General features: G+C 43.1%; 1 protein-coding gene across 1 annotated transcript in view; it reads left to right on the top strand.

Annotated features, from left to right (window-relative positions):
• The first annotated feature begins 17,399 nt into the window (after window positions 1–17,399).
• The window catches only part of ROS1 (ROS proto-oncogene 1, receptor tyrosine kinase), a 189,521-nt gene continuing 182,223 nt past the window's right edge, over window positions 17,400–24,697 (top strand). Inside the window, 4 exon segments of the mRNA XM_068233370.1 lie at window positions 17,400–17,474; window positions 19,365–19,425; window positions 22,344–22,492; window positions 23,410–23,545. Coding sequence (XP_068089471.1) covers window positions 17,400–17,474; window positions 19,365–19,425; window positions 22,344–22,492; window positions 23,410–23,545 — 421 coding nt within the window.

The raw sequence follows: 24,697 nt of genomic DNA, 5'->3' as shown, positions 1-24,697 counted from the left end.
TTAGAAGCCCATAATTTATTAAATCATATTGATATACTCCTTTGACATGAATATTTAAAAAGTTCAGACCCTTAGGTAACTATTTATGTTTTTTTTTTTTTTTTTATTATTGTAATTTTTTTTTTTTTTAATTTAAACTTGTATGTGGGTATTTGTTGGTGTGGGAGGTAAACAGGGTTTTTTTTAATATATTTATAGGTTTATTCTTAAAACTTTTTTTTTTAGGTGTAATTTGCTATTTGGCCACAAGATGGCCAGAATCAAAAAGTCCTGGGAGCGATCGATCTCGCTCCCAGGCAGAAGAAAGGAGACCAGAGCTCAGAAAAGCCGCAGCGCCTGAAGAGACGCTGTCGGCTTTTCTCCGGGGGGGTCCGATCAGCGAAAGTGATTTATAATCCCTTTCACTGATCGGTGGGCTAGCGGCCAGCAGCGGGGGCGCGCACGGGGGGGCCCGCGGGCGCGCACGCGACCCACGGGAGTGCGCGCAGCCCAACTGGACGAGAAATCTCGTCCAGTTGGGCTTAAGTGGTTAATAGACAATAGACAATCATCAATGGAGAATGAACAATAATCAATGGACAATCATCAATGGACAATGGACAATCATCAAAGGACAATCAAAAATGGACAATAGACACTCATCAATGGACAACTGACAATGGACAATAATCAATGGATAATGGACAATAAGCAATGGACAATAATCAATGGACAATCATCAATGGACAATAATCAATGGACAATGGACAATCATCAGTGAACAATGGACAATGGACAATCCTCAATGAACAATGGACAATCCTCAATGAACAATGGACAATCAGCAATGGACAGTTTACAACAGTGATGTTCGTAATCAGCTAATTACGATTACGCGAAATTCTGCATACATTTTTACATTTACGCCTATACGTAATTATGAATTGTTAATTCAATTTACTTTGTATAAGCATTCGTAATTATGCATGATTTTATGCGTAATTTATGCCTAATTTTGTGCTGACTTTGGAAGTGACTAGCAAAGCCCCCATACATGCTATTGCTACCAACATTGCTACATATGTTATATGTGATGCACAATGGACAATCATTAATGGACAATGATCAATGGACAATGGACAACCGATACTGCACAATGGACAATCATTAATGGACAATGGACAATCATCAATGGACAATAGACAATCATCAATGGACAATGAATAATCATCAATGGGCAATGGACAGTTGACAATAGACAATCATCAAATGACAATGGACAATGGAAAATTTACAATGGACAATGGACAGTCGACAATAGACAATCATCAATGGATAATCATCAATGAACAATGGACAATCATTAATGGACAATAGACAATCAACAATGGGTCATCATCAATAGAGATGGGCCGAACCTCCGATTTTTGGTTCGTGCAAACTTTCGCAAACCGCAATAGACTTCAATGGGGAGGCGAACTTGGAAATGTAGAAAAAATTATGCTAGCCAGAAAAATGATGGAAGAGATGTTTCAAGGGATCTAATACCTGGATGGAGACATGGTTGAGTGGGATACACGTCAAAGGTCTCTATAAAAGAACCTAGATTTGACCACTACTGTTCTCACTCTATACTGCCTCAATTGGCAAAATCATCTCCTCCATGGGTTTCAATTACCACCTGTATGCCGATGGACACCCAGATATATCTCCACACCCCAGATCTCTCCTCCTCTACCATGGACAAAGTCTCTGCCTGCCTCACATCCATTTCTTTCTGGATGGCTGCCAGGTACCTGAAGCTTAATTTGGACAAGACTGAGCTTCTAATATTCCCACCCCACACAGCTGCACCCCTCCCTGATTTGCAAGTCACTATCGAAAATACTATCATCCGCCCTACCTCCCAAGCCCGCTGTCTAGGCGTTACTCTAGACTCTGAACTTTCCTTTAAACCCCACATCCAAGGTATTGCCAGATCCTGCAACTTCCACCTCCGCAACATCTCCAAGATCCGCTCCTACCTGTCCCCTGACACCACTAAACTCCTTATCCACGCCCTTGTCATCGCCCGCCTAGACTACTGCATTTCTCTTTTGTCTGGCCTCCCCTCTAACCATACTGCCCCACTTCAATTGGTAATGAATGCGGCAGCCAGACTGATACATTCTTCTCACCGCAGCGCCTCTACAACTCCGCTCTGCAAAGCACTATACTGGCTCCCCATCAGCTTTAGGATCAATTTCAAATTCATGTGCTTGGCCTACAAATCAGTGCACAAGACCTGCCCAACCTACATCTCTGATCTGGTCCACAGGCACATACCAGCCCGCCCCCTCCAATCCTCCAATGACCTGCGCCTAGTCGCACCACGCATAACTCAGTCACATGCACGATTGCAGGACTTCACCAGGGCTGCCCCTACTCTCTGAAACTCGCTCCCACCAGCCATCAGACTCGCCCCCACCTTTAATACCTTCAAACAAGCTCTTAAGACTCCCCTCTTCACGCTCACATACCCCCCTACACCAGCACCATAATATGTTCTGTTAGACACCCTTTTAAAAGATGCACCTATTGTCTCCACCCCACCCTTTAGATTGTAAGCCTCTGGCAGGGCCCTCCTCCCTAATGTATCCAGCTTGATTATGCAATCTTACTCACAACCACCCCTCTTGTAGACTCAAACAGTCTCTATTTTGACCTATGATACTGTATTGTTATCAAATAATTTGCATGATCTTGTTTTGTTGTGAGTTTCCGTATGTTCTACCTGTATGTTAACCCATTTATCTATTGTGCAGCGCTGCGTAATATGTTGGCGCTTTATAAATACAATTAATAATAATAATAATAACCACTTTTTAAGGTCAAATATCACATTGAATGTTGAATTGCAGGCCTAAACTGCTTTACAACATCTTGCATGTATATACATCAATCAGGAAGTGTAATCTCCTCCTCCCTCCTCTCCTCCTCCGGAGGAGGGTCTTTTCTTCCAGGGATTTGTAAGATGTCAAAAGCACGCTCACATACATTGGCCAGGAATCAAACCCAGGTCAACTGCTTGGAGGGCTAGCCCCTTAAGAGAGAGTGTCATTAGGGCCTTGCTGTAACATAGATTGTAGTGTAACTATTTCAACTAATGTACCCTTCTTAAACTTGAAGATTGTATACAAATGTAAGCAGAGTGGCGCAGCGGAAGTGTGCTGGGCCCATAACCCAGAGGTTGATAGATTGAAACCATCCTCTTCTAGGCATGATTTCATTTTTGCACCTCGCTGTAATGATCCGCTCAGCTGGCTGCACAGGCAGACAGCTGTTTGACCATTCCTCAAGTCTGTGGGCTGCAGGTCTCTGGAAGAGAGACTTGTCTTCACTTTGCAAGTTTCAGACATACTCTGCTGCTGAGGAATTTGCATACATTTGTCATGCAAATTATCTAGCCGCCTCCTTTGAAGGCTTGCAGCATAAATACCATCTGATCCCACAATCCTTTGCTGGTCATGATGGTTTGTTCATACACTCCTGGAGTGTCAGCCTTGCTATTGTTTGCTAAATATTATCTTAGAGTAATTCCTGGGGACTGCACTAGGCAATCCTTCTAGTGCAGTAAGGTTGTATTATCTGTATTGCCTGTTTGCCTTGTCCTTGTGATTGCACTGTCACCAGCGGTAGGCGATGGTGAATCGTTTGGTCCAGTGCCTGGATCGCACTTGCTCTGGCGGAAAGAGCAGTGGATCCTGCTAGGCATATTCCTATACTTGGATCACACTTGCTCTTGTGGAAAAGAGCAGTGGATCCTGCTAACTCTGTTTCTGTACTTGGATCACACTTGCTCTAGTGGAAAAGAGCAGTGGATCCTGCTACCTTCCTGTCCTATACCTGAACCAGATCGCACTCGCTCTGGCGGAAGAGCGGTGGATCTTATCTGACCTATTCCTGTTTTCCGTTCCTTTGTCTGTCTGGAGCAAACGCTTGCGGTTGTCTGCGGTAAGGCAGCCGTTTAGCAAGCGTTCCAGTTATTTGTTCATTTGTGTTGATTTGTTAGTCAGGGTGGCGTGCTTGTCTCTGTTGCGCTTAACGTGCGGAGACCGTGCCGTAAACGCCTTCGCTGCTGCGAATGAGTGCGGTGTTCGCGTTTAGCTAGCGTTTGTTATTTTCTTCACCTTCTGATTGTTGTTTGCTGTGCCTTTGCTATTCTCGTGCTTTGTTCTGTTCTGCCTTGTGTCACTTCTGGCAATCGCCTCTCTCCTACGATTGCGTTCCCGCTTTGTTTCTGCGGATGTGTGTTCAATGTCGCCGGGTGGTGACTAGATTGGGGAATTTGAACATTTAGTCTGTCTCTGTGCTCTCTCTCTCTTTAAGGGCTATCTTGCCCTGCCTTGCTTCCCATCGTACAATTCCTTTCTGGCATCTGTGGCTGTGCAGAGGATCTGTTCCTCTGCACTCCACGGCTCCATCTGCCGGCGGGAATTCCCCTCTACAGGTGCTTAGCACCCTTGCTGGGTTCCTTCAGATTATACGCTTGTGGAGGATTTCCGCAGTGTCAGCGCGCATCCTGTGCGCTGACCACGGGAATAATTCCACAATCGTTACACTCACTTTATCGCATGGGCAAAACGGTATAGCCCTGTAAGAGAAAGTGTAATAAGGGCCCTGCCATAACATGGATATTACGGTAGCTAAGACTACTCCTGGGCCTTTCTTGTAGTTGAAGAGATGAGTGAACTGTGACACCACATTTAAAAACAAAACAAAACAAAAAAACAGAAAACAGAGAAGCTTCCCCATATTGGAGCATTGGATTTGGTAAAGTCTTAAGCCAATGTGTTTTAAGACACAAGTAAGCTTTAGATTAGCAGGAATGGTTGCATGGCGACCTAGCTTTTCATCCTTCCCAGGCCAGCTAGGCTGGCTTCTGCCTGTAGAGTTGGTGGTATAGTGTTGAGCATAGCTGCTCTCCAAGCAGTTGACCTGGGTTTGATTCCTGGCCAATGTATGTGAGAGTGCTTTTGACATCCTACAAATCCCTGGAAGACAAGATCCTCCTCCGGAGTAGGAGAAGGAGGGAAGGAGGCTGTTGTGGGGTGCTATTTGAGGAATAACAATCAGCCAGGAGCAAGCTAACAAGCCTACAAGAGCCTAACTAAGCTTTCCCTAGCAGAGTCTGTCAGCAGCTGATCCTTCACTAATTACTGTAGGCAGATGAGTGACTGTAATGGCCGGCGCTGCCTGCCTTTTATAAGGGGGGGTGGGGCTCCAGGAGTGAGTGTAGTCTGATTGGCGACAATGTGCCTGCTGACTGGGATGTGGAGGGTCAAAGTTAAACGTAATGGAGCATTATGGGGGCAAACCGAACCTCCGCAAAAGTTTGCCTTCGCCGGCGAACGCGGACCACCCAAAGTTCGCCTGGAACCGTTCGCGGGCGAACCGTTCGGCCCATCTCTAATCATCAATAGACAATGGACAATCAACAATGGACAGTGGACATTTCATGCCCGAAGCACACTCTCTACTGGTTGAGTGCAGAGAATACATTGTAAATCATTATGCTGTCATCTGCAGGAAAAGAAAGCAGGAAAGACAGAGCACCAACCAGTGCTGGATACTTTGTCCCATGAATGTGCACACAGCAAACTTGGAGTTACATTTGTATTGCAAGATGCCCAGGCAGGTGGGTAATAGGAGTAGCAGCTCCAAACAGCTCTTTTACATAAAAAAGTTGCTTACACTTTTCAGTGGTACGGATGTGAAGGGAAAAAATACTTTTAAATGCATGACGTTCATACAGAACAACTCTCCTAAATGTATATGACCAATGACAACAGGAGATGGGAAGGGCTCACGAACGCACGTATGTACACAAGGCAAAAAATAATAATAATACATGTGCGTACATACAAAGCACAGGTTGGTGCTTTTCCTCTCCTTTTTTTTTAACTTCATACAATCATGCACATTTGAAGCTCTAAAGGGCCACATACGATGGTGAGGAGGGCTAGATTCATTCAGCCTGTGAGTCTGACATCTCTGTGTTAGGGTCTTGGCAAAGGTGTCCCCGACCAGCTGCCTCAGCCAAGAACCACCTAGCATGCATACAAGGTTTAGGATTCAAGGGTGATAATAGTGCAGGAACAGGCTGATCAATACATAATTGCTTATGAGAATTGCTTATGATAGTTGTTAATGGTAGTTCTGGCAACAAAGTGTAAGTCTGAATACCTGGCTGGTACTCCAATATAATCTGGCTTACTTGCGTATGGCCAACTAGTGTAGAAGGGTAAAGATGGCCCGAAAGGTTCCAGACGAACTTTAGGTGGTTCGCGTTCGCCGGCGAAGGCGAACTTTTGCGAAAGTTCGATTCGCCCCATAATGCTCCATTGAGCAGAACTTTGACCCTCTACATCACAGTCCGCAGGCACATTGTCACCAATCAGACTACACTCACTCTTGGAGCCCCACCCCCCTTATAAAAGGCAAGGTTCACTGATCCCTCTCCCCCGCTGAAAAAGCGACAGCTTCTCTCGGAAGCTGCGCCTTTTCTGGCTGTTACCTCACCCATACGTCGCTCTAAGCGCGTGTTACGCTTAGAGTGACGTCATGTAAACAAACAAACAAACAATACTACAACTAAAAGTAAAAAAAAAAATAAAAATCAACACACATTTACATTATAAACCTATTGTTTACCTTCCACCCTCCCAAAACTACCCAAATAAAATGTTTAATATAAAAAAACAAAAACAAAACATTACAATAAAAAAAACAAAACATGTAAATATTTACCTAAGGGTCTAAACTTTTTAAATATCAATGTAAAGATGAAATATTTCTATATTTTTTTTATTTTAAACTTGTAAATAGTGAAGGATGCAAAACGGAAAAAATGCACCTTTATTTCCAAATAAAATATTGTCGCCATACATTGTGATAGGGACATAATTTTAACGGTGTAATAACCGTAACATATGGGCAAATACAATACGTGAGTTTTAATTATGGAGGCATGTATTATTTTAAAACTATAATGGCTGAAAACTGAGAAATAATGAATTTTTTCCGTTTTTTTCTTATTCTTCCTGTTAAAATGCATTTACAGTAAAGTGGCTCATAGCAAAATGTACCCCCTTCCCCCCAAAGAAAGCCTAATTGGTGACGGAAAAAACAAGATATAGATCAGTTCATTGTGATAAGTAGTGATAAAGTTATAGGCTAATGAATGGGAGGTGAACATTTCTCAAGTGAAAACGACGGAACGCGAATGGGTTAACCACTATACCACCACCAACACTACATGCTGAAGCCAGCCTAGCATGTACCATTATGAATCCAAGAGAAAAATTAGCTTGCTTAAGGATGTGTAGCATGTCAAAAGCCAACTCACATTGGCTGGGAATAGAACCCAGGCCTACCACTCTGTAGGCTGCTATCCTAACCATTATACCACCAACACTACATGTTGACACTTCTTGGAGCAGACTTACTTCCTCCCTCCAAAAGACACACATACATCCCCATAAAATCATTCAACAGCAACTGCATGCACAGTCTTTGTGGTACACAGTCTGTTTGGCACAATTGGTTAGTGCGTTTGGCCAGGGGCGTACCCAGAAAGCCCCGGGCCCCCCTGCAAAAAAAAATTCGGCCCCCCCCCCCCCAGGGCCCGCTCGGGGACTTTTTGGGGGCAGGAGGGGTCGCAGCATAAGAGGAGAGCTGTGGCCGCAGATCGGTGGGGAGGGGGGAAATTCCCCCCCCCCTCCCTCACCTCGGGCTCTCCTCTTAGCGCTCCCCCTCCTGCAATCATTGGTGGTGCTCGTGGCAGCAACGGCGGTGGTGGCAGGCAAGCTGAGCACATACCTCCTTCGGGCCGGTCTCCGATCACTAAGTGCTTTATGGAACTTCCTGTGTAAACAGGAAGTTCTATGAAGCTCTTAATGATCTGAGACCTCCGGCCAGAAGGAGGTATGTGCTCAGCTTGCCTGCCGCCGCCGCCGCCATTGCTGCCACGAGCAACACCAATGATTGCAGGAGGGGGAGCGCTAAGAGGAGAGCCCGAGGTGAGGGAGGGGGGGGGAATTTTCCCCCTCCCCACCGATCTGCGGCCACAGCTCTCCTCTTATGCTGCGACCCCTCCTGCCCCCAAAAAGTCCCCTAGCGGGCCCTAGGGGGGCCCCAGCCCCCCCCCCCCGCGACAGCAGGGGTCGCATCCCCTATTGTCACGCCAGTGCGTTTGGCTGTTAACTGCAAGGTTGGTGGTTCAAGCCCACCCAGGCATGGCCTTGCCTTTTGTGTTCAACAGTTGTCCGAAGAGAACCCCAGATAGCCAGGTAGATTTATTTCTCTCTCTCTCTCTCTCTCTCTAGTAGGGATGGTCACCGCTTTCTGTGGAATTGTATTTTCTGCAATTTTAGGCGGAAATTGGTCATCCCGTTCCGTTTGGTCGGAACGGAATTGCTTTTTCAATCTGGCGGAATTCCGAAATTGCCTGTGAAATTCTGCGGGTATCCGTTGATGGTTTTAAGCTGAAAATTCACTTCAATGGCATCAATTCCTAGACAGAGAGAGAGCTCATTTTTCTCTTGGGTATATCACAATAGTACATGCTAGGCTGGCTTCAGCATGTAGCATTGTAGTGTGTTGTGTTGGTGGTATTATGGTTAGGATAGCAGCCTACAGAGTGGTAGGCCTGGGTTCGATTCCCAGCCAATGCGAGTTGGCTTTTGACATGCTACAAATCCTTAAGCAAGCTAATTTTTCTCTTGGATATATCATAATGGTACATGCTAGGCTGGCTTCAGCATGTAGTGTTGGTGGTGGTATAGTGGTTAAGTGAGTTACCTATCACACACTCAGACCTGGGTTCTATTCCCAGCCAATGTGAGTTGGCTTTTGAAATACTACAATTCCCTGGAAGACAAGACCCTCCTCCCTCCGGGAGGAGGGAGAGAGGGAGGAGGGATTCCTGATGTCATAAAGCAGTGTAGGCCTGCAATTGAACGTTCAATGAGATTTCTGACCTTAAAACACTGCTTTGTATTAAATCCAGATTTTTTTCTGGCACTTTTGATGTGTATTTCACTCAACCATGTCTTCCTACAGTTATTAGACCCCTTGAAACATCTTTTCTATCACTTTTCCAGTCAGCAGAAATTTTGCCTCCCCATTGAAGTCTATTGCGGTTCGCGAAAGTTCGCGCGAACCGAACCTTCCGCGAAAGTTCGCGAACCGGAAATCGGAGGTTCGCGACATCTCTATAGAAGGGCAGTGGTGAAGTTTCCTGCTTGAGTGTTTTTTTTTCCCTCAAGATCTTTACCTAACCAATTCTTTTGGAAGGTCTTGTCACAACATTCCTAAGTTGCAGCCACTTGGTATCAGAATCCATACAGTAGAATCTTGTTAGAGTAAACTCTGATATAGCAAACTTCTGGCTGTAGTAAACTCAGTCCCCCTGGTCCCAGCAAGTGCATCATCAGGGATTAGGAGTCTTTTTACAACATTAATCCATTTATTATTTCTGTGAAAAAGATGTCTTCCAGCTGTGCTGTGTAAGGAGAAGTGCAGAATTAATGACCTTACCGTAGCTAAAGCTGAAGGAAAATACTTCATACTCCTCCTCATTGACCCCTCCTCAGCATTCAACACAGTGGACCATCCCTTGCTCCTCTTATCCCTGCAGTCCATTGGCATTTACAACCTCACCCTGGCCAGGTTCTCCTCTTACCTCCCCACCTGCTTCAAGACCTCCTTCAACACCACCTTCATCGCCACCCCCATTCTCGGTTGTTGTCCCTAAGGCTCTATCCTTGGCCCCTTACTGTTCTCCCTATACACCTCCTCAATTGGCAAGATCATTTCCTTCCTAAGCTTTAAATATCTGTATGAAGTTTACACCCAGATTTACCTTCAAACCCAGATCTCTCCAACACCACCATGGGAAAGATCTCCTCCTGCCTCTCAGTTATCTCCTACCGGATGTCCACCAGGTGGGATGGAACATTAGGAGCCATATATTACCTACACAAATACACACACAATATTGGCATTTGAAGGCTGTGGTTTTTATAAAGGGTAACCCCAGTAAACAAGCACCATAACCATTCAAATTGTCGTTAAAGGAAAGGTCTGAGAAAAATAATAATAAAAAATATCTACTTATCTGGGGCTTCCTCCAGCCCCTGGCAGCCTATATGTCCTTCACCGCAGCTCTGGGGTCCCCTCCATTGCAGATGCCGACCGTGCCGCTTGTGATCGTGCTCCTGTAGCCTGCGCTCAGCAAGCTAAAAAAAAATGTGAATTTTCCATCTCTTGTGTATAGAGCTAACATAACCAGAATGGTGGGAGCTCCTGTACATAGAGGAAAAAGGAAAACATCAGTCAAATCAGCTAAGTAACAGAAGCCACTGAAGTGTGTAGATCTTTCACTTCAGGGTGAAAATAATGTCTTGGGTGCTGCTTGCTTGGGTGCTGGAGGAACATTTCCGAGGTCTGCTCCACTCTTCTCCAGCCTTGACAAACCTTAGCGAATAACACCCAGAGAACTATAAGGTAAAATCTGTGGAAAGGATCGTGTATACCATTGTGTGAAGTTTTCAAATGAACCTAAAACCTACATTCCAGGTGTACTTGTGTATATTTCTATACAATATGCTAACATATTCTTTGCTAAATACCTATGCATATCTTTAGTAAAACTTTACCAGGAGGCTTTGCCTATGCAAAAATCTCAAGGTCAGCCTCACTGGAGCAGAGGCGTCTGAGCCATTAGGCAGCTATAAATTCTTGCCTGGGGCGACAGGAGGAGGGAAGGGCGCTTCTGCACTGAGTAGTGAGAGAAGAAATGCCTCTCAGATCACTCAGGTATCAGGTTACACAGCAGCAGCAGCAGCAGCAGCAACAGCAGCAGCACCTGACTCGACTCATAACTAATTCACTGACTGATTCATTCATTTCCTTCAGCTCAATGATTCAAAGAACCACAGCAATGAATGAGTCAGTGAGAGAAGGCCCTCTACCTAGTCAGGGATCCAAGTACAGCATCAGCCCCTGAGTCATTCAGTCCCTCTCTCTCTGCTACTGGTAACTGCGTGGATGCAGAGACTGTAGCAGCCAGGCATTGACTGCCCCCCAGGTCGCCTTTCATTCAGTGATTTAGGGTTGGTCCTGTGTCTGCTGTATTCAGGTTTGTTGTTGTAAGGCAATATAAAACACTTGGCTAGCTGATAAAAGTGCAATTAGAGGGCAGGCAAGCTGGTAAATATACACAGCATGATGCAGAGGAGGGTCCGTGGGAAAAAATCTGTCTGGTCTCTCCCCATTGTTAAAATCACTGCATGTGCAGATAAGGTGTTAAACAGGTTGAAAAGTTTTGACAGTCCCTAGACTCCAGGAGGGCTGCTTGCTGACTTGTGTGGGAGACTGGCAGGGACAGCAGTCCTATTACCAGCAACTAATCTCTGTGTAATGTGGGACTGCAATACAAATAAGCTCTCTGCTCCATCTCAGGCTATTCTCAGTCTCACTCCACTCCTCCTATCTCTGGGCTAGTGCACGACAAAATCGCAATAGCAGTCACTAGCAATTCGCGAATGCGACTTTATGAAGCGATTTTTGAAAGAATCGCTCCAATAAATGCTACCTGCAGCATGTTTGCGATTTTAAAAAATCACAACACTGCTGTGGGAACACCCTCATAGGGTAACATTAGCCCAGCGCTTTTCAAATCGCTGTAAATTTGAAAAGCGCTCTGAAGCACTATTGGTGTGCACCAGCCTCCTTCATTCACCTTTGTTTCCCTCTTTCCTTAGTGCTGAGTGTCTATGGCCTCGATTCATCATTCTCTTTGAGATAACTTTTTCCAGTTTGTTAAATTACCGAATTCGAAGTTTAGCGATTTCTAGTTGTATTCATCAAGGTTTTTCCTCATTCAGTGTGAATTCGATAACAATTCGGTAACCATTCGGTAACGTGTCGATATTTCCATATTACAGTGGTACTTTAACACAAGGCCATAAGATTCCCATGGAATTGTGGGTAAAAGGCAGTCCTTTGAGCACTACGTAGCAACATTCTGAATAGGGCTTTACACCTGGACCAGGATTCTGGAAGTGGTTGGGACCATGGGCGTAGCAATCACCCCTGCGACCCCTGCCATCGCAGGGGGCCCCTCCTCCTCCCTCTCCCCAACCGTAAGTGTGGTTGTTAGCAAACAACCTCCCTGTTTGCTCACAAAAACAGTGTGCCCGAGAGTGTAATTTTTCCATGCTTCTTCACAGCAGAATGCTTCCTGCTGCCATTCGCCGGCTCCAGATCATGTGACCTGCATGGGGTTCGGAGACCAAGGGGGACCCCTGCTATCGTATTTGCAGGGGGGCCCTATTAAGTCTACATACGCCCCTGGTTGGGACAATCCCACAATTTGATAGGAGCCTTTTCTAAAAAAATTATAGTGCAGCTAGCAAATTAGTTAACCCTGACACTGCCTGTGTTCTCTTACAAGATGATTCAAGAGAAATGCAGATGTCGTGTTATAGCAAATAAATCTATTCTCTTGCAAATTTATATGGTTGCAGACCTTATTCTTGCCCTTCTGCGCCTTTGAATCACTCTCAGCTGATGCATAACCACTTCAAATGGCTCCATCTTCTCTGTCAGCAATGATCTGACAGGAATAACGACAGAGCAGTGAAGGAGATAACTAATCCTAAATGTAATGCTAAACCACGCCCACTTTCTTTTTCATGAATTGCACTTTATTCCGTTTTAGCGAATCGTTACCGAATCGTTACCGAATGTTCGCTAACAGCTGTAGATAACTTTGATGAATCCTGAAATGAAGTTAACAAATTCGGTATTTTACCAAACTGTTGTTAACAAATTTGCTAAGTGTTGATGAATCGAGGCCTATGTCTTCTTGTCATACAGGAAAGCTACATAAAAGTGCAATCCTGGTGAGGCAAATATCTTCTTCCCTCTCTTTCAACTTTTCTCTCCTCATTATTTCTCTGCATAAGGGCTCAGACACACTATAAGGTAGTGGAAACCGGGATTAGTAGAGATGGTAGAGATGGTGGTGAAGGGGAGGACATAGGTAGGTGTATGTGTGTGTGTGTGTGGGGGGGGGGGGGCGTGGGGGGATTGGCCTTGAGGGAATTACAGTGGCCATACTTCTGTTGACCTGACAGCCGATTGACCAACCGTTTTGATATTAGCAAATCGGATAAAACATTTTGGGTGGAAATTGGTTGAATGTATCAATCTGAGATGTTGGGAAATCTTGGGCTAAGAAACCCCGGGCATTGTCCCTCAAAATGTATTGTGCCCCCCTGATGCCTGTACTTTTCCTGTCACACTGTTCACAGTGTGTCCTTGCTGTATTTCCGCATTGGCGCTCCACGTGATTACTGGCATATACGACATGGGGTGAGTGTGTGACATAATTTGGGCTGAGGCTGCCATGATAACGGGCCTCTAGTCTGTGTTTCCCCCAGGCCAGAAGGTCCCAGTCCTCCCCTGGTAGCAGCATAGTGTGTAGTATGTGTGTGTGTGTGTGTGTGTGTGTGTGTATAGTGTATGTTTACTGTGTGCTGTGTATAGTGTATGTCTACTGTGTGCCGTGTATAGTGTGCTCTGTGTGGGTGTATAGTGTAGTGTGTGTGTGTGTGTGTGTTTGTGTGTGTGTGTGTGTGTGTATGTGTGTGTATAGTGTGTGTACTGTGCGTGTCTAAAGTGTGTGTACTGTGTATAGTGTGTATGTTGTGTTCGGTGTGTGTGCGTGTATAGTGTGTGTGTGTGTACTGTGTGTGTGTGTGTGTGTGTGTGTATGTGTGTGTATAGTGTGTGTACTGTGCGTGTCTAAAGTGTGTGTACGTGTATAGTGTGTATGTTGTGTGCGATGTGTGTGCGTGTATAGTGTGTGTGTGTACTGTGTGTGTGTGTGTACTGTGTGTGGTGTGTGTGAGTGCATGCCGCAATAAGTATATTTCATGGTGAAACGCTCTGCTGCATTACAACTATTTTATGGTGAACCCATGCCGCATTATGATTTTCGGGGGTCTTGGAGGTGGGGTTCACTACAAGGGGTGGAGGGTATGGGACTGGGGGCAATCACGGGGGGGGGGGGGCGCCACAGGATTTCTTGCCTGGAGTGACAAAGGCTTCGATTCATCAACACTTAGCAAATTTGTTAACAACAGTTTGGTAAAATACCGAATTTGTTAACTTCATTTCAGGATTCATCAAAGTTATCTACAGCTGTTAGCGAACATTCGGTAACTATTCGGTAACGATTCGCTAAAACGGAATAAAGTGCAATTCATGAAAAAGAAAGTGGGCGTGGTTTAGCGTTACATTTAGGATTAGTTATCTCCTTCACTGCTCTGTCGTTATTCCTGTCAGATCATTGCTGACAGAGAAGATGGAGCCATTTGAAGTGGTTATGTATCAGCTGAGAGTGATTCAAAGGCGCAGAAGGGCAAGAATAAGGTCTGCAACCATATAAATTTGTAAGAGAATAGATTTATTTGCTATAACACGACATCTGCATTTCTCTTGAATCATCTTGTAAGAGAACACAGGCAGTGCCAGGGTTAACTAATTTGCTAGCTGCACTATAATTTTTTAGAAAAGGCTCCTATCAAATTGTGGGATTGTCCCAGCCACTTTCAGAATCCTGGTCCAGGTGTAAAGCCCTATTCAGAATGTTGCTACGTAGTGCTCAAAGGACTGCCTTTTACCCACAATTCCATGGGAATCTTATGGCCTTGTGTTAAAGTACCACTGTAAAATGGAAATAATCGACACATTACCGAATGGTTACCGAATTGTTATCGAATTCACACCGAATGCGGAAAAACCTTGATGAATACAACTAGAAATCGCTAAACTTCGAATTCGGTAATTTAACAAACTGGAAAAAGTTATCTCAAAGAGAATGATGAATCGAGGCCAATATGGCTAGAGACGCCCCTGCACTGGAGCATTATGGGGCAGTCTTCTGCTACATGGAATTATAAACGTGTGCGTGGGCGTTGTTCTTTCACATTTTCCTTTGTACAGACCTCATTGGCCACATTTGTCTAACTTATCTTATCTTAAATGTGAAAGCAATATGGAGACTGCCATCTTGATTCTCTAATAAACAATACTAGTTGCCTTACTTGTATGCTGATGCCCTGCCTCTAATGCTGGGAATACACAATGAGAGTTTTCAGGAGATTTACTGTCCGATTGATTTCCTGATTTTCTGATCGTTTTTCTGATTGATTTCCATTCACTTTAATGAGAAATCGATCAGAATAACGATCGAAAATCAGTTTGGACCTTTCAGATCTGACAATAACAGTCATCTTAAACAATCATTCTTGACCATTTTAGATGGCCTTTCCCAGTACAAACTTGTTGTTCATCTCAATGGAGAGGGGGAGACAAGCTGTCAGCAACTGCGGAATTGCATACCAATGGCAATTACGCATTGTTTCTCAGCATGCCCGATTTACTAATTAGCTATCAGTGGGTGTCCTAGGACACGTATACACATTTGGAAACAGCACCTGAAATGATCTTGATATAAATTGCAAGCATACGGGCCTCAGTTTAGTTGCCTTTTTATACTTTATCTAATATTTCAATGTCCTTCCTGTAATATAGTGCCCAAAACTCTATTCTAAATTTCGGATGTGGCCTTACCAGTATACAGGGGGAGCAAATACGTTTACCTAATGCAGCATAGGTCCACTTTAAGGAGTGTTTTAGTCACTATTGTTAATGTTAAAGTAAGTACACCGTAGGTAAAGGAAATGGCCTCGATTCATCATTGTCTTTGAGATAACTTTTTCCAGTTTGTTAAATTACCGAATTCGAAGTTTAGCGATTTCTAGTTGTATTCATCAAGGTTTTTCGGCATTCGGTGTGAATTCGATAACAATTCGGTAAACATTCGGTAACGTGTCGATATTTCCATTTTACAGCGGTAATTTAACACAAGGCCATAAGATTCCCATGGAATTGTGGGTAAAAGGCAGTCCTTTGAACACTACGTAGCAACATTCTGAATAGGGCTTTACACCTGGACCAGGATTCTGGAAGTGGTTGGGACAATCCCACAATTTGATAGGAGCCTTTTCTAAAAAATTATAGTGCAGCTAGCAAAATTAGTTAACCCTGGCACTGCCTGTGTTCTCTTACAAGATGATTCAAGAGAAATGCAGATGTCGTGTTATAGCAAATAAATCTATTCTCTTACAAATTTATATGGTTGCAGACCTTATTCTTGCCCTTCTGCACCTTTGAATCACTCTCAGCTGATACATAACCACTTCAAATGGCTCCATCTTCTCTGTCAGCTATGATCTGACAGGAATAACGACAGAGCAGTGAAGGAGATAACTAATCCTGAGGCCTCGTTCAGACTATACGCGCTGCCGTCCGCATTTTGGCAGCGCGTATAGTGTGCGACACGCAAGAACGGTAGAAGGGCATAGACAGCCCTTCTACCGTTCCCATCATATGCGCTGCGTGGCAGCGCGATTGCGCTATCGCGTGCTGCACGCATTTTTGGGAATCGCAGCGCAGATCCCATTCATTGTAATGAATGGGATCTGCAGCGCAGCGCATAGGATCGCAGATGGCGTGCGATCGGACGCGTTGCGTTCCAATCGCACAGCCATCTGCGCTAAATGATGTGAACGAGGCCTAAATGTAACGCTAAACCATGCCCACTTTCTTTTTCATGAATTGCACTTTCTTCCGTTTTAGCGAATCGTTACCGAATCGTTAACGAATGTTCGCTAACAGCTGTAGATAACTTTGATGAATCCTGAAATGAAGTTAACAAATTCGGTATTTTACCAAACTGTTGTTAACAAATTTGCTAAGTGTTGATGAATCGAGGCCATAGTCTGTATTTCCTGTCCACTGTAGGATATTACCTTGGCATGTTTCCAGTTGCTGAACATTTCTGAAGAAAGAACAAATTAACTTGATGGACTGATGAGTAACTAAGAAGGCCAGTAATAATATAGTTTTATGTCACGCTGCCTGAAGAACTTTAGTCAGGAGTGGGTGTGACTGTGTACAGTGTGACTGTGTACAGTTAGATTACAACACATGACATGCACAGTCCTTGGATTTATTGTTAGACACATCAGTGAAGTGTGGTTCATGTATAGACCTCTTATTCACATCCTGATCAGAGAAATGCTTAACTCCATGAATGCCTAAACATTTATAGGAATTGGAGGAAATCTCATATAGCTAGGAATCACAGGCATCCACAAGGAGGCCATATCTACAGATGCAGAGTTTTGTGGCCTTGCCTGTTGGTGGTCAGTCGGATGGAATTTTTTTCTAGGTTTTGAGATGTTATTTGTTCCTGGAATGTTTTCTATCTCTACAACTAAGACTGATACTGTGAAGCAATTATGTACAGTATTATTTGTATGGTTGTCATCTTCTTATCAACCTACAACGTCCTGCCTTTACAAGCCTCTGCTCAGGTAAGTCAGCCTCTTTGTTTATTTTTAGTAATCCGGTAGCAGACATAGAACCATATACTTAGCATGCGTATAAACTTTATGTAAGAAAACTCATCATATATACCTAGAAACCAGAACCCTTCTAAACAGAAGTGATGTAATATACAATAACTGCCTATGCTTACTCTTTCACATAAGTTTTATATGAGCCCTCTATATGTGTCTCCTTGCCTGTCAACAATTTTATTTGAAACGGAAAATTTCCACATTCAACCTTGTTAGGGCTAAAACAGGAAATGTATGTAACATTCTGTGCAGTGGCAAAGCTAGAAATCATGGGACACCTCAGCAAAACCTTTCAGTGTTCACTCCTTTTTCCTTGCCTAATTCTGGTGGCCCTCACAGCCTGGTGCCCATTTTGCAATGGTCATAAAACAGTTGTGGACATCGTGATTCTCACACCTATAACAAGTATAGCAAAAAAAAAAACACTCGATCGGGAGGGAGGGAAATAGCAGTTGGTCCCCCTCCTAAAGCATTGGGGCCCACCTGCATTTGCAGGGACTGCTCCCCTGTAGTTACGCCCCGAAAAATCTTTGTGTCTTGTTACTTATGCTTTGGGGTTATTTCACACCACAAAGCGCTTTGCGATTAGCACTTTTGCTTTCTATATTTTTTACAGAATCCAAATTGCTCCAAAAATGCTAAATGCGGCTCTTAAGTGATTTTTTTTTTAAGCAAATCGCTCCAGTGTGAAATATTTGATTTAATTAAATTAACCATGCTCTTTTTAAAACATTAGCGAGTGGAAAATTGCTGAAAAGTGCTCTTTGTGTGAAACGGCTCTTTTACAAATTTGTCACTGCTAAGCACATGATGGCCTTGTAGAATTACTGTATATTTAACCCTTTTCTGTTCTGAACTATGTATATTTCACTTATACTATACAGGAGGACATACAGTTATAAAATATGCTGCCTTTTGTTAATAAAATGTGTATAAATGTTCTTGTGGTGTTAGGCTTTGCTGGTGAACATATTAGTACAACTGTTGTGACCATGAACTCTTCATATCTCTGCAGTTCTAGATGAGCGGGCCAGTGTCCCTTGAAATCTTGCTGTCTTTGTTGCTGGATTATTGTGTCGGTGTCCCTGGAAATATCAGACTACCATGCTCGCATTTCAACACGTTTATGAATTTTTTGTTTGCTTACCCAGACTATCTTGTTTGGCTCATGAAAATATACCTGAATCTTCTTTTTATTTTATAGCAAGACCAGATCCACTTTTCATACATATGCATTCATTGTACAGAGTATATTTGCTGAGCTTCCCATGACTGTATATTTGCAGTGAAGTGATGTGCTGTATGGGCGTAACAATGACCCCTGCGACCCCAGCCATGGCAGGGGGGACCAGAGGCTTTGGGGGCCAAACCTCTGACTTTTTCCCAACCGCTAGTGCAGCCAATTAGCAAAAAAAAACCAAAAAACAAAAAAAACTCCGTTTTTTTTAGCAAAAACCGTGCGCAGGAGCGTGTGTAATTTATTCCTGCTTCCAGACGTTGTTTTTTTTTTAAGCAGAACACTCTCTGATGCCATTTGCTGGCTCCCAATCACTTGACCTGCATGGGGTTTGGGGACCAAGGGGGCCCTATGCTACTATTTTTGCAGGGGGGCCCTGTTAAGTCTAATTATGCCCCTGAAATGGGCCCTTATGTATGGACTTTTGTATGTACTTTTCCTTTGTTGGCTTATTTTAAATGGAGCATGTTATCATTTCAAGTTCTTGCACTAAGCTCATGAACTACTGTATTCCTTTCTGCTTGTTTTTTTTTTTTTTTTTTATAAAAGTTTTATATTAAAAAAGAACAAATCCTTGATGGCGTGATTTCTTTACTTCATCCCTACAGATTATAACCTGTGATTCCCCATGCTTTGCACCGTCCAGTGACATCCAAGTCTACACAGGAGGTGTGTATAATGGTCATGGATGGAAGTTTTATCAGTTCTATATTGGATTCTCATATATGTTGTCTCTTGTCTGCTGACATCATCCATTTCCTTGTACTCCACTGAGCAAATGTACTCCTTGACCAATAATACAATGTAAATAGTTTAATGAGTAAAGCAAGTATATTACAGACAAGCCAGATGTTCTCTTATAATATTAATGAACACACTTTACAAAAACTGTCATAGAGTAGTTGTGCTAAAAGAAAACATACGTAGTCTATAATAAAAATAATATTCTCATTCAATGTTTGCCTGTTTGTAAAGTTTGTGAAATAAGTATAGATGAATTGTGTGATCGGTGATCCCTGAAAACTCTGCAGCTAGCCAATAAAGATGAGCAATACATTCTACTAGCACGCAAAGTGCATTAAGGTTAGGCGCTCAATTGAGCTAACATCAGACAATTTTCTGTAATGGAGACTAATAGTTGAACAGACATGCCCTATGTTATCTGTAGGATCCCTTCAGATATGTCCATTTTGAACATGGCCAATGTCATTATTGTGGTAGCAGAACACAAATTTCTGTCTTGCATGACTTTTCTGTACATACCATACTTGTGCTCATTTTTATTGTATTGTATTTTCTGGACACTGCATGGAAATCAAACATTTCATAGATAGCAAAGGTATCTTTCCTATGACATGTCTGTTAAAATGGTCTGCTGTGACTGTCTGTGTTCTGGCTGTCATGTAGCATGGTCATAGCCAAATTCAGGGATAGGAATAAACCCATCCAATTAAACCCTCTAACTGCTGCTTAATTGACCACCACCAAACCAGTTTATCAACACCTATTGGGTTTGATTGTCTCAATCTCAGGTCAGTGACAGATTGCATTGTAGTAGACTTTGTTGCTCATCTCTACTATCCTAATAGCTACACTTATGTGAGTATGTGCTTGAGGTTCTGGAGAAGTGGAGAGGCTTAATCAGAGCTTAACAATGAACAAAGATCAGAGCGCAGGGATTTCCTGAGACTAGCTGAAGGCAAGCTTTCTGCTCATTGGCCTCTTAGCAGATTCCACAGCCCTTCACACAGTACCTGAACATGGTTGGCATAGCAATGGAGGTGCAGAGGTTGCAACTGCATTGAGGCCCAGCCAGGTTCCTTCTTCAACCACTGTATCAGCTCCTCATTGCTATGTTGGTAATGATAATATCTGCATGTGCTTTGAATAGTGGTAAACATTAACAAAGTTCATCCATCTCCCATTTAAACCTTTCTGACTCTGATGTTATTGGCAGGTTTTGGTGCTCCATTTTAATAGTGATGTAAAGAGTGCTTCAGAAGGCCTAATGTAAAACTGGGACCCATAGCTCCTCAGCTATGCCACTGGTGGCATGTGGGTGTCTGAAATAAAACAGGCAGCAATTCCAACACACTTTTAATTCATTCACGAGGTTACAAGAATTAATCCACAAAATATTTGATATGTATTCAGTGTCCCTTTAAGGCCCACTTTAAGTATTATCCAGTTCACATCAAGATTAAGGCAATTACTATATTGGAATCTTCAAATTTACATTTCAATACCCTCCTGTTACCATCACTAAACCAACAATCAGACTAAGAGGACCAACTAAACCTTTAATCAGTATTTCTGGTGTTTTCTTTTGCATCTCAAGATAAATGTTTTTCAATATCTGCCCGGATACCAACATTATCTTGCCTGCTGCCTGCTGTAAAGTTTTGTCTGGATACCCACCAGTGGCGTAGCTAAGGAGCTGTGGGCCCCGATGCAAGTCTTACATTGGGGCCCCCCCAAGCACTCTATATGTAACAATTGATACAGCGCACCAAAACCTGCCAATGGCAACTACAGTGTCAGAGATGCAAGAAGGGGATGGGGAACAGTGTGCTAGTGATTACTACTATTCAAAGTATCTATAGAAGTGATTATTATGAGCACAGGACCAATAGAGAGCTAATAATGTAGTTGAGGGAGAGCCCTTCGGGGCCCCTCTGGCCCAAGGGCCCCGATGCGGTCGCTACCTCTGCACCCCCTATTGCTACGCCCCTGATACCCACTATTCCTTGTTAGGTTCCTGTTGCAGACACTGATTATAATAATCATATCTTTTCTGCTTCCTGCCACAACCTATTGCTTGGGCACTGACTAATCATTACATACTATCTCCTTATCATAGCCTACCTATTACTGTTACTGTTGACGCCTTTGGGGCACAAAGACCCTGACCTGGCAGTTTCTAACAGGAAAGCATTCTGGTGGCTGCTAGAGTTACTTTCCCATCATCTCTGAGGTGCTCTGGCAAAGACCTAGGCTCTACTTAGTCTGTGCACCTTGGGGCTAATCGTTTAAAAAGAAAGCATTGTGTGCCTGTTTGTGCTTGAGGTTCTGGAGAAGTGGAGAGGCTTAATCAGAGCTTAACAAAAATATGTAATTATCAGCTATGGTGGTGCCAGGGAGTGTAAGTTGGGTGCTGGGTACCCGATTTTGGCCAGTTGCTGCGCTGGCTCACAGATCAGAAGTGTTTACAGAATATGTGTGCAGAGACTATTTTTACAAGGAGTTTCACCCGGCAAGGATCAGGAACAATCCCTTGGGTGGCAATTTTGGGGTCTCTTTCTGTACAGATGCATCACTAGCCTGCTGGCTAGCGACATATCTATTCCTATGGAGGAGGGTGGTGGGACCTCAAGAAGTGCATGATTGAGTGACTTGCAGTGGAAAGAGAATGCGATTGGGGGCTGCTTGGCGGTCACTGTGCTTATGATAGATGCACGCTAGATGCTCGGCTAAGGCAGTTTTTATAGGCTAACCAAGTTTAATCCATCGTTTGTACGTAGCTTAATAATTTTAAACAAACAAGTCGTCATTTTGACAAGTTCATTAAACAATTTTATCTTTTGCAGATTGTGATATTACACCAACGCCTCCTTTTGTGTCCTATGTTGGGTCACATAATATAACATTAGGATGGAAAGCAGCAAATATATCACAAGTAACCTATATGGTTCAGAGCAAATATGTCAACATACCAGGAGAATGGGAATATACCCAGGTGAATATAACCCAAATGTCCCGTATAGAATTACACTATTGACACAGCTTAAGTAAGTCTGCAGGAAGCCACAGTAGGTCCATACTAATTTATTCAAGCAACAGTAGTGCAGACAGAAACAGGTTTGCGTTTCCAGTAGTGCAGCTCTCAGAGAGAAATTCCATGATGCTGAGAAAACCTTGATGTTTTTAGTTTTGCTCTACCAGCATATTACAAATGTTGCTATCAAACTTTTTTCAGTGCAATTACTTTTTTTAATTTTAATGTAGAGAATAAACATTTCACGGTGCTACTCCAAAACTCTCATAAATTTAGGAATGTAAATCAGAGTGAGGAAAGATTTTACAATAGGCAAACTCTGACTAAATAATTTATAAATGAATATAGTAACCATAAGCAATTGTAGTCTTCATTCAATTATGGCAAGGCTCCTCTTTCATTTCAAAAGTTTTTATTGATGATATTCAAAAAGATACATCATAACAGTGATATTCTAAATGGTCAAATTTGAGCATAGAAAATGGAGCATAGAAATATAAGAAATACAATGCACATTCGGCTCATAGCAGTGGATTTAGAAACTTGCGCTTTAGTCGACATTTATTTGTAATGCAGGCGTAACATAGTTTCTTAAAGTGCATAGCTTGGCTCGCAGTGTTACATTGGAATCCAATTGCACTTGTGGAGGCAACATACAGATGTGTATGGGCCCATTGTGGGAACATTGGAGCACTTTGCTATGTGGTTATACCTTGCTATAACACACCACAACATGCAAAGGATGAACATGCCCTTTTTATTTACTTACTTTTCTTTTTTTCTTAACCCAGTACAATTTCTATTTACTTTTGGTAGGCCTAGATATATTAACATTTGTGTTTTTTGGTTCTGTGCTGATCCATGTCATTGAAATGCAGGTAGTAACAGAAACATCCTATACTGTGACAAATCTGCAACCCTACACTGAGTATTGGTTCAGAGTTATATGGATAATTTGTCAGCTGCACTATTACTCTTCATCCAGCCCTGCCTATAGGACACTTGCAGATGGAGGTAAGAAATTAAATATAATCTGTACCGAAAACTAAATAATCTTTGGGTTAAGATATCAACATTCAGGAAAACTATTACATTCGTACAAGACCTTACTCAATTAGTAGTTTAAAAAAGTAGCTTTTAAATCATATAATTACCACTTTTTAATACAGAAAATGGTTGAACCCATGGTATATTCCGATTTGTATTTTTTGTTAGATTTGTATCATCCAACCGACTTTATATTTTTGTAGCCTCATGGTAAATCTACAGCATTGTACCACTACAGAAGTGTTTTGTGTTAAGAAATGATCTCAACATCAGGGAGCCGGGTAAGAGGTTTGTCTGGCTGTAGGTAAGTACCAAGACGACTTTTCTCAGTTCTTCTCAATGTCCACAAAACTTGTCCTTGTAGTCCTTATTCGCAATTCACAGCAGAGCAATTGTAATGCCAGTAGATGTGATCAATTTCTTTATTTTACAAATGGTTCACTAACGGTTTATGGTGGGTCTGTCTTTCTGTAACTATAAATATTATTGAAGTAGGCTGTAAAATTTGTGAGGAAGTAGAAGTAGATTTATCAAATATGGAAAGTGAGTGTGAGTCTGTGAGCAAGATGTCCACTCCACACAGGCTCAGCTCACAGGAAGGACTGAAAGAACATTGGTATGATTGCACAAGTGCATAGTAAACTTGAATGCATTCAAGATTATATGTGTCTGGGAGGTTGGTGATTATTATCTTATCGCTCTGTGTTTGTTTGATGGACCATGGAACAGCGGCCCTTTAAGATGAAGTGAATGTGACGTTTTCAAGTAGGGAGGCGGATATGTAACAGAATCCCTCCCCAAATACTCCCTTAACATTGTGTGTATATAGAAGAAAACGGGGGGCGGAGTTGTGACAAAGGAGGATTTAAGGGAAAAGAATGGACGTAGCCCTTACCCAATACGCTTTGAGAAAGCCCCGTGGGTGGGGCGAAACGCGTCAGCGGGAGGGCCTGGTCTACACATGTGATCGCTCACATTTCCGGAACGCCGAGCGGCGCCTGCGGAATCTCCTGGAGGTAGACGGCAGTGGATTGGAGGCGAGGTGACACAGAATGTGTCGGACTGAGGCGGAGATTACGCAGCCCTGAGCGGAGCTCCCTTGCTGGAAGCAGACGATTG

Source organism: Hyperolius riggenbachi, chromosome 4, assembly GCF_040937935.1.
Source record: "Hyperolius riggenbachi isolate aHypRig1 chromosome 4, aHypRig1.pri, whole genome shotgun sequence".
Classification (NCBI taxonomy): Eukaryota; Metazoa; Chordata; class Amphibia; order Anura; family Hyperoliidae; genus Hyperolius; species Hyperolius riggenbachi.
Note: the sequence above shows the minus strand (reverse complement) of the source record. Positions and strands in the feature narration are given on the sequence as shown.